At 42.7% G+C, this 14,694-nt stretch overlaps 1 protein-coding gene across 1 annotated transcript in view; it reads right to left on the reverse strand.

Moving 5' to 3' along the window:
- Nucleotides 1-144: 144 nt before the first annotated feature.
- Nucleotides 145-14,694, reverse strand: part of kif19 (kinesin family member 19) — a 41,873-nt gene continuing 27,323 nt past the window's right edge. The window contains exons 6-20 of the mRNA XM_031314773.2: nucleotides 11,276-11,401; nucleotides 10,968-11,162; nucleotides 7,392-7,538; nucleotides 7,157-7,279; nucleotides 6,163-6,319; nucleotides 5,839-6,013; nucleotides 5,412-5,610; nucleotides 4,928-5,198; nucleotides 4,056-4,180; nucleotides 3,783-3,946; nucleotides 3,534-3,639; nucleotides 2,718-2,841; nucleotides 2,091-2,479; nucleotides 1,322-1,490; nucleotides 145-1,223 (exon numbers count right to left, since the gene is read on the reverse strand). Of these exons, the coding sequence (XP_031170633.1) occupies nucleotides 1,096-1,223; nucleotides 1,322-1,490; nucleotides 2,091-2,479; nucleotides 2,718-2,841; nucleotides 3,534-3,639; nucleotides 3,783-3,946; nucleotides 4,056-4,180; nucleotides 4,928-5,198; nucleotides 5,412-5,610; nucleotides 5,839-6,013; nucleotides 6,163-6,319; nucleotides 7,157-7,279; nucleotides 7,392-7,538; nucleotides 10,968-11,162; nucleotides 11,276-11,401 (2,598 nt within the window). The 3' untranslated portion in view covers nucleotides 145-1,095. The remainder of the gene's footprint in view (nucleotides 1,224-1,321; nucleotides 1,491-2,090; nucleotides 2,480-2,717; nucleotides 2,842-3,533; nucleotides 3,640-3,782; nucleotides 3,947-4,055; nucleotides 4,181-4,927; nucleotides 5,199-5,411; nucleotides 5,611-5,838; nucleotides 6,014-6,162; nucleotides 6,320-7,156; nucleotides 7,280-7,391; nucleotides 7,539-10,967; nucleotides 11,163-11,275; nucleotides 11,402-14,694) is intronic.

Below are 14,694 nucleotides of genomic sequence, written 5' to 3' on the forward strand. Positions count from 1 at the left end.
AGTAGAAAGCATCCTGTGTCTCACACTAACTTTTCATTTCCATGACATTATAGCATATTTCAGTCTTGCATGGATGCAGCAATGTTGTTAACTAGGAACTGAACTGACGCTCATTTTCTCTCACTCCTGCAAACACATCATTTTTCACTTTTTGAATTTATTGGGGTACAAATTAAAAAAAGTACAAAATAAAGCATAGAAAGTTGTAGTTATGAAAACAATGTCGATGACAGCAACATAAAAGAAAAGGCAACAGTTAAATAATTCATCAAAATACAGCCAACTAATCTGGAAAAGCAACTTGTGGTACTATACATCTACACAAACAGACATGACATTAAACAGTCACGTTTGGGTAAGAAAAGGCATAGACCCGGGGCGTGTGAGAATACAACACTGAGTTTCAATCCAGAAGTGCACAACAATCTTTTTTTTTTTTTACTCAAATATTAGTGTGTCATTGAAACAACCGCACTACAAGAAAAACTGATGCTGAAACAATTTGATAATCGGCCTCTTCTCATTATACAGTTTTACATTGCCATTAGTGTAATATCCTAATAATGAAGGCAGTCATTTCCATCGATTCTCATTTCCATCATTACGATGAGGTTGAGCCCCATAAACATCCCCCATTAGCTTAATGCTTCAGTTTCTGGCCTTTATAACAAGCACTGAACATTACCAAACTGTATATACTGACAATACACGATTAGTACAGTGTTGCATTCATAGTGAGCTTGACACCATCCTGACTTGAGAATAACACACAATTCAGCACAACAGCAAGCTAAAGTGGAAACACTTTACATGCGCACAGAACATGCACTGTACGTCTAGCAATCTTTGGCGTCCGTAGGCTGATAGGTCTCAGAGCCTGTCCGCACTGCCACTCAGTGTCCACAACAAAGCACAGAGGAGGCCTGTGTGAAGGTGTCCAGCTACTGTCTGGTTAGTCTCCAACATACTGCCTCACAATCTTGCCTAATGTCAGTCACTGAGGCTCGGGGTGGGTTTGGTTGCTCTCAGGTTCCCCTCCAAGCTCAGCTGGTTTGGGTGTTGGTGCTGGTGCTGAGGATAAATTTGGGTGATGGCTTAGTGTCTGCGTGTGCGCTGGCCCCCGGTTCCTGTGGTGGTGATGTAGAGGAGGGGCTGGGGCTGCCGCAGCTGGGGCCCTCGCTTCAGGTTATTCATGTGGGCTGATGAGGACTCTGCATTTAAGCCTGTAGAAAGACAGGGGATATAACAAAACAAAGCTCAATAAAAAAGGTTATTATAGGGGAACGTCACTTAGTCGACATTGGCAGTGACAGTGGTTTACCTGTTTGCTGGATGTTGTGGGGTGCCCTGATTTTGGTGAGAGGAAGGACCCCTCTGTACTGGGGGCGGAGCATGGGAGCATGGGGCTGACCGTTGCTGTGGAGATGGAGGTCTGATGTGCTGTCCAGAGGACGGAACCTCTGAGCTGTGCTTGTCTTAGTTTGAGGCAGCTGCAAGCGAGTGGAGTGAGAAATTATATCACATTTCAAAATTTCTCCTATACCGACAATCTAATATGGTGCTGCTTAGTCCTGTGACTCATGTCTATTTCATGAGTCTATGGCTCACATACATACAGTAATATGTGACACCATTACACCAGGGAAAACCAGGCTACAGGGCAAGTACATGTAAATGCCAATGTTGCCTGTTTCTGCTTAATGTGTAGGTTGTCAATCATTTGGATACATGATAGCCTGATAAACAGGAAATCCAGAATTTCACTATTGTGATGATGGTGGATTGAGTTGTCAAATTATTTGCCATTTTTAGGCTATTTATAATATGAAATGAAGCGCCAAGAATTTAAGTGATGACTTATTGCCTTATTTTTCTGTATGTTGTGCGTCCATAATAATAATAAAAAAAAAAGACTAAAAAGCAGAATGTGATAAGCTGATACGGTATAATAAGACTGGTTGCCACTTGCTTTGCAGTCTTTCCTCCCCTTATTTTCCAAAAAGCACTTAATGCAGCTCACACAAAGTCTCCTGAGACAAACTCAGAAATATAACAATAATAACAACATGCAGAATTTGGAAAATACTCACTGCTTGACCAGTGACCTCAAAAGAGCGTGAGCGCCTCTTCTTGCGGCGAGCCTCAAAGTCCACTTCACGGGGTGTTTGGTTCTTGGTGGCGACATGAAGGTTACGTGGGCGTGTCCAGGTCACTTGCAGGCTGGGCCCGTCACCTGTGCTGCTGGACAGGTTGTCGTCGGAGGTGGCGTGTCTGAGCTCAGGGCTAGGCTGCCTGCCGCGTCGCATTGGTAAACCTCGAGGGGGTGCCTCACTCAAGGAGAGGCTGCTTTTCTGCTTCTTGGGGTCCAGGGGAGAGGGGGGAGGGGGTAACTGCAAGGCGTCCACCTCCAGGGCTTTGGAGCGTCGACAGGCTGCTTTTACTACAATGTTCTGGACCCCCTTTAGGATCTGCTGCCGCTCTGCGGAGACACAGGGACATGTATGTTATTTTACTTCACCACCCATTAAATGGCTACCTCAGAAAGAATGGCTTATAATGCTTTTATGGGCACAGCTAACCATTCGTCAGTGCTGAAAGATTATGAGTTGATCGGAAGAAAATAAATCAACAATTTTGATAATCAATCAATTTGTGTAGGTTGAATGTGCTCACACTAGCCCGATTGTCCCTCCACTAACATGTACTGCACATCTTACCAGTTCGTGAAAGCGGGATATCAGCCCCGGCCTCGCTGCTCTCGGGTGAAGAGTCCAGGTGGCTGCTGACACTGTGGCTGAGATGGCTGTAGCTCAGAGAGCTCTCAGGAGCCAGCGGCTGCAGCTGCAAACATGAGATGCAGAGTGCCACATTATGATCGGACAGTCACTGCGGTCCTTTGCTTTCAGTCGAGGTTAGATTGGGTGCCATCTGAATTAATGCTGTGCCTCTCGAAAATTACATTTTTACTTTGAGTAGGGCATTTGGATTCTAGGACTCATAACTCTTCTTACTTCATCACATCAATGACTCACACTCCTGAGACATTTGCATAGTGAGAAAATTAGATGCCGGTAATATTATTTCAAGCCTGGAACAAATTTCAACATGAAAAGCTGAGAAAAAACTGAGTTGAGAGTGAATAATTATGTTGGAGCTTCTTTTGTGGAGGCGCATGGGTGGAACATGAAAATCTTCTACCAGAGTGAAATATCTGTGCAAGTTTAATTTAAACAGGAACCCATATTGTATTATTATTATTATTATTATTATTATTATTATTGTATATTATAGACTGTACTAAATCACAGCATGCTAATAATAATAATAATAATAATAATAATAATAATAACTTTATTTGTATAGCACCTTTCATACAATTACATGCCGCACAAAGTGCTTTACAGTGTGGTATTAAAACAAAACACATTAAAGAAAATACAACATACATAGAAACAGCATGAGGTACTTCTCAGGGATAGCTATGGAAATGGAATGAATCAGGGGCAAATACTGCCTATTAGAATTGTCCTCACCTCTCTGTTGCCCTTCCCGTTTATGTGGATGGGAGGCGGGGTCATTACAGCAGAGTTTTTTATCTGCCTGGCGTGAGGGCTGCTCTTAAAAACTCTGTTATTGTCACTGATGCAGGGAAAGAGAGAGATCAATACTGAGAAATGAACTTGGTCATTGGAACATGGAGTTTTATGATACTTGCTGTTACTGTAAATGCAGTTGTTATATAGATTCTAAATGGAAAAGATATGAACAAGATGTCCTCTTACAGCTCAGGCTCAGGCAGAATAGGGGGCAAAGTGTGTCTACGGATTTTGGCTTGGCCTCGTCTGTTATCCGAGCACATGTTGCGTACGCTCTCCTGGTCCGAGTCCATGTCCTGCATGTTGTCACGACCCTGACCGGGCAGGGTGATCTTGGGTAGAGAGCCCTCCTGGAAAAGGATTAGTATAAATTATTAGCATCAATATTCATATAGGCCACCTAATAAATATGTTCTGTATAATCTTGTTTCTAAATGTGATTGGTTATGCAGCGGCTACCTTGATGGTGTGTCTGGTGGTCACCTTATCCAGGGCCATTGCTCTGTCCAGTTTCCTCTCATCCAGCTCCCTCATGTACATCTCATACAGCTCCTGGAGGTGTGGAGGTACTAGCAGACTGTGGTCTGGAACACAAACGTACATACATACATAAAATTCAGTAAACCAGAAATTCACAGTGCCTAAAACCAAAACCAAACGTCATCAAATGTCTTGTTTTGTCCGACCAACAGTTCAAACCTATCATCCGAACGGAACGATCAAAAGTTTGGAATTTGTGGTTGAAAAAAAAGACTTGAACAAGATTATCAAAATATTTCATTTTCTTTCAACTGACTCATCAATTTAGAGAATTGTTGCAGCTCTAAACCAGACTTGTGGAAAGAATGTACACGGCAATTAACCAAGCAACAGATATTAAATAGAGGTTTTTCAACAATTTTTTGGAGTTAGTGCTGATTAGTCTATATCGACGACGTTTCATTTCCGGGATTGTTCTGGTACCGCCGGAAATTCGACCGGATGTCCGTCACCTTCCGCTTCCTTTGAGTTGGCATTTTAAACTCCGGTGGATTTATGAGGACTATGGTTAACTGCTCCTCAGATCTCTGCAGGGTAAATCCAGACAGCTAGCTAGACTATCTGTCCAATCTTCCTTGGAAGTTCCTTCCCGAGACTATTTTGCAGAGGTGCTGTTGCTCCATCCGGCGCTTAGCGCCGCCAAAGACGATTGTGATTGGTTTAAAGAAAGGCCAATAAACCAGGGCACATTTATCTCCAATCCCGCAATGCTGTGTGGACTAGCCAGACCCTCCTCCGCAGCGCTGTGGAGGAAGGTCTGGCAAAGCGAGACTAAGTGCTGATAGACTCACCAACAATGAATTGTCTCTGCTGCTGTATGATCTCGTCACACAGGTGTCTGTGCTGCTCGAAGCGCTGCACCACAAAGTTTTTGTGCCGGATGACGTTGTCCTTGAGCAGCGCGTGGGACTGCATCTCTGCGTTCTCGATCTCCAGCTCGTGGACCTTGCAGAGGAGGCACAGGACCTCGCGCTGCTCCTCTGAGCTCACCCGTCGAGGCAGCAGCTCCTCCAAGCGACGGCCCCGATCCCGAAGCTCCACAAATCTGCGCTCGAGCAACGCCTTGCATGAGCGGGAAACAGAAAGATCTGAGATGTGCGCACAGTCTTGTTTCCTATTTCTCAAACATGCCATGTTCAAGTAAAGAGATGTAAAATTACAGCCAAGCCCAGACTATTTATAAGGCATTGGTGGGAAGTGGTTAGTTTCTATATTCTACAGAAACACAGAAGTACCATTTCTCCTTAGTTTTAAAAAGTAGATCAAGAATCCTACCTTCTGTTTGTTGATCTTTTTCTGTTCAGCCATGAGTGTAACCAGGGTTTCTCGGGCCATCGCCACCTGCTGGGTCTCTGTGCTATCCGGAGGAGAATCTGGGGAGTCCGAGTCCTTCTCGCTTTCGTCCTTATTGACACTTTCCTTCCTCCTTTCAGCACGCCACTTCCTCCTACGCCTACTCCGCTCCTGCTCCCAGCTGGGAAAAGAAGGATATATACAAACATTTGAACTGCCAGCAATAATAATGTCATTTATAATTTGTCTTCTGTTCACCATAGCTGGTATAATAAATACTGGTTGAGGTACACATACAGTAAATCAGTTTACAAACTTTTTTTTTTAAAATTAACTGTATTCCTAACTGTCACAGGGGATTACAGAGTAAAGTGTGTATGCTATGGAGATATAAACCCTGAACACTGACTCTGCAATGGTTAACAGGTGTTTGGAGGTGTCAATCTGGATCTCCATGTTGCTGTTTTCCAGCTCCATCAGGCTCCTCCTGATCTCCATCTGTTGGCGGAAGGCATCCAGGAGCTGCTCCCTCAACTGGTCCATCTCCGCCTGACTCTGGTGGCTGGAGTGGGCCTGGACCTCCGCTACGAGAGATGAGGAAAGATGATGATGAGGAAAGGAGAATAAGGAAATAGTCTTAAAACACGCAGTGTAGAATACAAATATTAGAAAACCACTTAATTTGGCAGATTTTCTTCATACTGGGAGGAGGCATTTGTGGACAAGACTTTACCCTGGACGTGGCGGATGTCGGCTCGGTCTGAGTTAAGCTGGCGGCTCGCCTGATCTGCAATCTTCTTCTTGAGCCGCTGGATCTCACAGCGCAGGTCTGAGATGATGTTGGTGTACTGAGCAATGTGGTACGACACATTTATAAGGTTCCTCTTTACCTGAAGCGCACAGCGATGAGAAAGACAAAGAAAAGAATACTTAGATATTTACATGGGTCTCAAATTTCACACGGAAATTAACATTTTCTAAGTGGCTAAATTGGTTCTTGGATGGAACCACAACACAGAATGAAATACTATTAAATGGTAAATAGCTTAATTTACATAATGTTTTTAACAAAAACAGAAAGATTTGAATCTGCTTTATTGGCAACAAATCAATCCGTCTTAAAAAACCGTAACAATCTACTCTTCTTACAAAGATATGTGCAGTAAAAACTACAATATTAAACCAAAATGTAATGAAATACAGGGTTCAACGCTAAGGTTTTTTTCACTTGTCCGGTCTGGCAATTAATAAAAAATTCTACTTGCCCAAAGTCAATTTTACGGCCCCTATACAATACTTTTTTTCTCTCCAGGAAAAACGTTGAAAAAGTTTGAAAAAAAACAGGGGAGGGGGAGAAATACGTAAAAAAAATAAATAAAAAAAAAAGTAAAAAGAAAAAGTTTAAAGCATCAAAAGAGTACAAAAATTGTCGAAAGAAAACCCAATTCTTGATTGGCCAACGACACATTCAAATCACATCATTCAAAAAGCATTTTCCGACCCCCAGAGAGTGATAACCTCATTTATGATATGATGATGCCAAAACAGGCAAGTGGCTTGTTTTATTTACTTGCCCGACGTGGCGTTTTACTTGCCCCGGGCCAAAGGGCAACCCTTATTGTTGAACCCTGAAATATTAAATTGTGTCATGAAATCCACTCATCTCTATTTTAACTATAGTAAAGACAGATAAGGCTGAATTGATAAAACATGAGTTCTGAGCTCACCCGTGTTCGAATGCTTTTGGCACGGTCAGCGTATGCCAGCGTGTTACGAGACTCCTCAAAAGCCACAGAGGCGGGGCTAATATGGGCTATCATGACCGTTCGGCTGTTCCCACCCAACGAGTCCTGTTAATCAAAGATATCAGAAGAAAACAATAAGGATGAATACTGTCTGAATCACAAAGTAAAATGAGGCAATCCTGTAGATGGTCCCTTATAAATTCCTAAATTGCTGTACCTTCAGTAGTCGAGTCAACTTGCTGTCTCGATAGTTGACGTACTTGGTGCCATTTTTGTCACTCAGCGCGTTGATGCAGTTGCCCAAAGCCAGGAGGGAGCGGTTGATGTGGGCCCCCTCTTTCAACCGCTGACCCCTATTCTGAGTCTATTGACAGACAGATGTGGGTGAGAAAACCTCTCGAGCTTTTTGAAAATATTCTTTGGGCATTTAATGCCTTTATTACAGAGTAAACTGTAGACAACTGAGGGAGAGATAGGAAATAATATGCAACAAATGCCCCCAGCTTGACTCAAACCAGGGACTTTGCGATTACATGGTTAGGGCCTTAAAGGCCCGGAACTTTAATCAACTTGTGACTATAATCATTGTGATCCTACATGAACACAGTTTTTTCCTGCTAAAGTTACGACGATTATTTCACATGAGAGATTTCTGTATTGTTTTCTTTTTTCTCTGTCCTGTGCTCTGAAGTGGGCCGGGCCCAGATAGTACTATATTAGTATAGTATATAGTAATAAATAATACCTGAGGATGTGTTTTTAACTTGTTGCCTATTTAGTGTGTAATAATATATTGAATATACATGAATGATGATGTTATGGAGCAATACTTAAGAATCAAAATCAAAATTTCAGAAGCTTTAAACCCCTTGGCTACCAGGGCACCTTGGCTGTTTCTTTCAGAGTAGTTGTCATGTTTCCATTCTTGCCCAGTAGATGGCATTACCTCCCCAACGTTTACTAACCTCATCCACCCCTCTTTGCTTAATGTAGAAGCAGAACATTTTTTTTCCCTGTTGCTTCATGTGACAAACAACTCTCTGTTTGTTCTGCTCCATTCCTAATGGAGGCCATATGCGCTATTCATCAGTAGTATGGCTCTCAAACTGTCTCCATGGTAAGTAAGTGCTCTCACTCCCCGACTGTGTCATGTTGTGCAAGGACATGACAGCGTGGCATAAATGACAAGCCATTCATCTGACCGACAGAAGCAGACTCTTGACAAACTGCCGACCTTAAACTGAACAAATGCTTTTCAACATCCTCACTCGACAGTTTAAAAAGCCTGTCCTCATTCTCGCTCCTCGCTGCCCTCCGCTTCTGCTCGCGCCCTGTTGCGACCCCCCGCGGCCCTTTCCTTTTGGCTCCAGCATCCACTTCTGTTCCCTGATTCTTTTCCTCCTCCCGTCCTTCCCTCTCTCTTTTCCCTTTTTTTTTCCTTTTTTGTTCCCTTTTTTTTTTCCCCGGCTGTTCATTTTTACTGATTCTTTTTGGTCTTTAAGAGACTCTTTTTGCAGGCTGTCCTTTGCTCTGTTCTTTCTTTTGCACAGGCGAGTCCCTTCTTACCCCACCACGTGTGAAGGTGGAAGAGGCAGAGTTGAGGGATAGTATGGTGGGTGAGCCCCTCGCCGTCCCTGTAGCAATTGCCTGTTTAGTGTGGGTTTGGTATGGTTTGGGCGCGACCTTTTTTGGACGAGGAGATGTGATTTCGTCCCGGTTCTTAGTGAGGTTTTAACGACAGCAGCTGTTTTGATTGTTTGGACGACCTGCACTACGGGGCATCAGTGAGGGGGACCGTCCGAGTCGGGGGGTGGGGTATAAGGTGAGTTGGTGTGAGAGCGACCCAACCGCGAGTAGGCTCTTGCCTCTTGCTACTGCACACGGGGGGGGCGAGGGGGGTGCAGGGGGGAGGTGGTCTCTTGTAAAAGGTAAAATCAATAACATATTATCACAGAAAAAAAGATATAATTTATGTTTAGGGATGGACTCTTCATAGGGAGAGAAAGGGAAAGTGACGACATGATGATTTCAGTTGTCTCGGTTAAAGGAACAAACCAACATTTTTGGGTAAATAAAATCTCTGGAAGGACAAAGATCCGACTGGGAGCATAATGTTGTCCATCGAAATAAACTTTTGTGTTTGTTTGGTGTCAATATGCTGGCGTGATTTTATCTTTTTCTTTTGATAAATAAACTCACACACTACAGTTAAGTAAAAGTCCTTAAAATGTTTCTTAAGTATAAGTAAATGTGTTTTATCAGCACAATTCACTTGAAGTATGAAAAGTCAAAGTACTCAATGCAGAAAAATGTCCCCTAACAGTTTTATACTACACAACAGGATATATTACATTATTTTTGCTGATGCATTAATGTGCAAGTAGCATTGTATTGTTATAGCTGGTCAAATTGCTTTTTTCATGTGCTGTTTGTAGTTTTTACTTTTGTGAACCTGCATTGCACTGCAAGGCATTGTGTTACACTATAAGGTGATCCCAATTGCCAAAATGTTGGTGTACTACTTTAATAAACTGCATAGCGGGCCATAATGGCAGATATAAAGAGGCTTTTATTAAAGTCTCCCGAAGTTTATGGGAACCTCAACCCTGGACTGTTGTAAAGATACTCTGTCATCCCCAGTGAGCAGACTCTCACGAAGCAGACCTACAGGCTCAAAAGAAGCAGTGTATCCAACAGGCACATTAGTCCAGTCTTTGAACTTGAGTTTGGCAAAAGACAAGTAGTTGACAAAAGTGAATGCATCCACCTAGATACACAAACACCAAATAAATTGGCCACCTAGAAAACTACAAATTAAACATAATTTCAGCTATTTAGACACCTCCTAGTCTCCCATTGCCAGACCTTCCTCCACAGCGCTGCGAAGGAGAGTCTGGCTAGTCCACACAGCATTCCGGGATGGGAGAAAAACGGTGCTCTGGTTTATTGGCATTTCTTTAAACCAATCACAATCGTCTTGGGCGGCGCTAGGTGCCGAAGGGAGCAACGACGCCTCTGCAAAATAGCCTCAGGAAGGAACTTGTTTTGGTGGAACGTGTACGTTCAAAGGTTGTTTTAGTTGTGCAACAGAAAACTCAGATTGGACAGATAGTCTAGCTAGCTGTCTGGATTTACCCTGCAGAGATCTGAGGAGCAGTTAACCATAGTGCTCATAATTCCACCGGAGTTTAAAATTCCAACACAAAGAAAACGGAAAGTAACGGACATCGGGCCGTAAAGACGTGCACCTGGCGGAATTTCCGGCAGCACCAGAGCAATCCCGGAAGTGGAACGTCGTAGATATAGACTACTCATTGCCAGACCTTCCTCCACAGCGCTGCGGAGGAGGGTCTGGTTAGTCCACACAGCATTCCGGGATGGGAGAAAAACGTGCTCTGGTTTATTGGCATTTCTTTAAACCAATCACAATCGTCTTCAGCGGTGCTAGGCGCCGGATGGAGCACACAGTGTTGCTGCAAAATAGCCTCGGGAAGGAACTTGTTTTGGTGGAACATGTACGTTCAAAAGTTGTTTTAGTCGTGCAACAGAAAACTGAGATTGGACAGACAGTCTAGCTAGCTGTCTGGATTTACCCTACAGAGATCTGAGGAGCAGTTAACCATAGTCCTCATAAATCCACCAGAGTTTAGAATTCCAACACAAAGAAAGAGGAAGGCGACGGACACCCGGCAAAATAAGGGACATCTGGCGGAACGTCCGGCAATGGAACAATCCCGTAAATGAAACGTAGACATAGACTAGACACCTCCTGACTAAGTACATATACACACACCTGTGCTGCTCGTTCAGAGCCGGCTAGGTCGATCATGAAGAGACGTGCAAAGCGGACCTCCTGTAAGACGTCTCGACACCTGCTCTGCTGCTTCACGGCCACCTGCAGGACAGCGTGGGAGCGAGACGACGTCTTGTTGGCGGCTGTCGGCTCCTGGGTGCGTTGCTTGTTGCCCCTCATCAGCAATTCCATGATCTGAAAACACAAAGGCTGAGTTCTACTTGTGCAGTTGCATTGGATAAAATCTGAACGTTTTGACTGAAATAAGTAAGAAGTCATGTCATGCACGGTAAGGAAGCTTTTCTAACCTCTTGTGCATTGATGGTAGACACCTCTGTGATGCCAGCAACCTGAATCTCTCCTTTAGAGTCTTCTCTCAGGTCCAAGAAGCCCGAGGATGGGTTCAGCAGGTCACGGATCATCTCATTGTAGATCTAAAAAAACACAGAAATATAAAATCGTCAGCTGAATGCACCGTCAATAAAGATCTCAGTGAGGCATCCATCCTGAAGTTATGTTTCTTTGAGTCAAGACATGCAACGGAAGGTTGTTTATTTCCTCTGAAAAGGCTCCATTCAGGCTTTCACGCCTCCTACACAGACCCAAACCTGGTACAAAAACATAAAATGACATCAAACATCAAATGCTATATTTTCAGCAACTTGTCATGTAGAAACCACTGCTTGTTGGGTGGCAGGCTGTCATCAGCCGGTGTCAGTGTTCTTCATTCACACAAAAGTAAATGCAGGTGACTTCTCTGAACTGACATTGATGGTGCATTGAATGCCCCTAAAAGAACCCACATAAAAACTCAGTACAGGAAGGGACATCCTGGAAAGTGACCACTGTACGACAAACCACTGGGAGGTTGGAGCTGTGAGGACAGTTTTTATTTGTCAAGCAGATCCCAGCCACAAACTCTGAGAGGAGGGTGCTTTTACTGACACTGACAGTTGGATATTTGTTCTATTATTTTTTCCATCTGTACTCTTTCATTGCTGGTGAGGTTTGAAGAGTCTACAGCCACGCCAGTGGCTCTGGGATGCTGTCCACAATGGTGCTTTGAGCTAAATACAAATGTCAGCACGCAAACACGCTCAAAAAGACAATACTAACATGTTGATGTCAGCAGGCATAATGTTCACCATCTAAGTTTAGCATAAGCATTTATAATTATCACTAAACACAAAGCTGAGGCAGTAAGAATGTCATTAATCATTTGGTTATGAACATAGTCATCAATGAAAAGGCTTCTCCTTCCGTTGAGGTTCTTAAATGTGAGAAGAGTTGGGAAATAAAACCAGAATAAACAAAAATAAAAGAAAAGGGGGAGAGAGCACTATGTGCATGTGAGTGGTAAAGAATAACTGAATGTGTCTTTTTTTATCCACACAGAGTGTATTTATTTGCATTCACTATATGTGTTTCTGTGTGTGTGTTTTAGAGATTGCACGTGTGAAAGAGAGAGTCATTTGAACAAGAAAAGGAGCCAATGTGTGCACATCGCTAGGTCAGGCTGTAAAATGGCGTTTAACCTCTTTGTGGCGAGGCAGCATTGGCAACAGATTGCTCCCTGGTAACAGCAAACACACGTCACACACATCCTTGTGTCCGGATTCGTCCTGAAGAGTTAAATATGTCAGTGAAGATTCAGACGGGCATTCTAGGGACGGGTCTTGGAAATTAGCAATAGCTATAAATGCTGTGATGCTGTACATTGTCTATGTCTAAGCATCTGTTCCTATTCAAATAAATTTCGATTGTCAATAATGATTGGCATTTAAATAGGAATATGTGTACTTCCGCCCACCCAGAGAGCTACTAAAGAGCTAGGCTTCAAAAACATTGTCAGTCATTGAACATAATGATAGTGTTTGGCACCAAAAAAAAAATGAATGAAATTTCGATGTCTGATGGGAACCCTCCTCCCAATAGGAAAGATTTGGACCCAACAAGTGCTTATTTTGTTCCATTTCCCATTTAAAAGGCTAGTGCTCTTTTCACATTTTTCTTTTTTACACAAGGTTATATTCATATTCTGCCTCTTTCTTTCTGTATTTCCTTCTATCATTTCCCTTTCTGAACATTGTTGAACAAATCTGACTCAGTCTTCTTTATATTCATGCTGCCATCTTTTTCAGAACGACTTTTGGGAGCAAAACTATGATGGACAAATTATTTACTTAAAATCATTAAATCGATCCTGAATGAGACAAATTTTCAGGGTTTACACAATATAGCCCGTTTTATAAAAAACAAGTAGATGCTACGTGCGAGTTAAAAAAAGGTAACTTTAAAATTTATTCAGAGCTATTAATACTACATACACTAAGAAATCTCCGCACGACTATACTTATTTCAAATTGACCAAAGTCAAGAAAAGGCAAAAGTTACCTCTTTAAATGGGAACACTAAGTCACACCAGTGAGGCTCAGTTACTGCTATCAGAGTCAAGGTAACCAACTCCATTGTACCCAGTGCAATTAGGGGCTTTGTCATTAAACACACAGTCTGAGCTGTACCTGTTTCTCAGTAATGAGGTTTGGAACCACAGCCAGCAGGCACACAGAGAAACCGCCATCATCAGCCTGCCGTCTTATCTGTGGTTCATCATCCAGTGACAAAGGCAGAGATAATCACTAAGCCAACAGGACCACAGATCACTCCACACCTGAAAGTACTGCTGGCTTCAGTGCAACGAAAGCCCCTCTACACCTACAGTAACATGATTTAATGGGAAAATGTTCAATCTGGGTTGAATTTATGTGCAATATGAGGGGGTGGATGAGGTTTATTGAATGTTAACTGTAGTTGATTGCATTTGTATGAGATAATTGTATGTTTATTGTGTGTTTATGTACGATGTGCAGCCATTTTTGTTCTCTCGACTGCCCAAGACAAGTGTCTCCTATTGGAGACGATAAAGGCGCATCTTATCTTATCTTAGTACTTACTGTGGTGTTGAAGTAACACATAATGAGATATTAGAAAGACAAACCTCCTCAGCCTTTTGACAACATTTAAGTGATGGTCTGGTAGCATCATTACTGCTGTCCCCTTTTCAGTAAGTATCTATTCATGCCACTATGCTAAAAAAAACAACTCTAACTAACTAAAGGACAAACTAAGCTGACCTAAAAGAGTGAGTTGCTAACTGACTGATTCAATGCTTTGCATTGCCTCACGTTGCCTCACTTCGCCGCTTTTTGTGAAAAAGGATGCCCTTAAACACATTGTAAACACTACAGGCGATAGCCAGCTAATGAATGGCACAAATGTACATTTTGTTTCGACATAAACAGTGAAGAGACATGGAGAGACAAACAAAACAAAATAGGCTGCCATTATATTTGCTCGGAATACAAATTTAAAAGTGTTTGATAGTTTTGAGTGGCACTGGTGTTTTTTAGCATGTACACTTTTGCCTGTAGAAGAAGAAGAAAAAAGGTCTTAATTGTTTTAACAAGCCAACCATAGGCAAGGCAAGTATATTTGTACAGCACCTTTCAACAACAATTCAAAGGCACTTCAAACTGATTTACACAAGACATGAAAAAGGCATCAACAAAAGATATAAAAGAAACACAGGGCACACAAAAACCCACACATATACCTGTGTGTATATAACATGCTAAGTCTGTTCATCTGTGCCTGGGCTTCTCTGCAGGGCTGTAGATGCCAGCTCAGCTCATTTCATATGTGAAACGAAAGCCAGGCAAAAGTAAGA

This window comes from Sander lucioperca, chromosome 22 (genome assembly GCF_008315115.2).
Source record: "Sander lucioperca isolate FBNREF2018 chromosome 22, SLUC_FBN_1.2, whole genome shotgun sequence".
Taxonomy (NCBI): Eukaryota; Metazoa; Chordata; class Actinopteri; order Perciformes; family Percidae; genus Sander; species Sander lucioperca.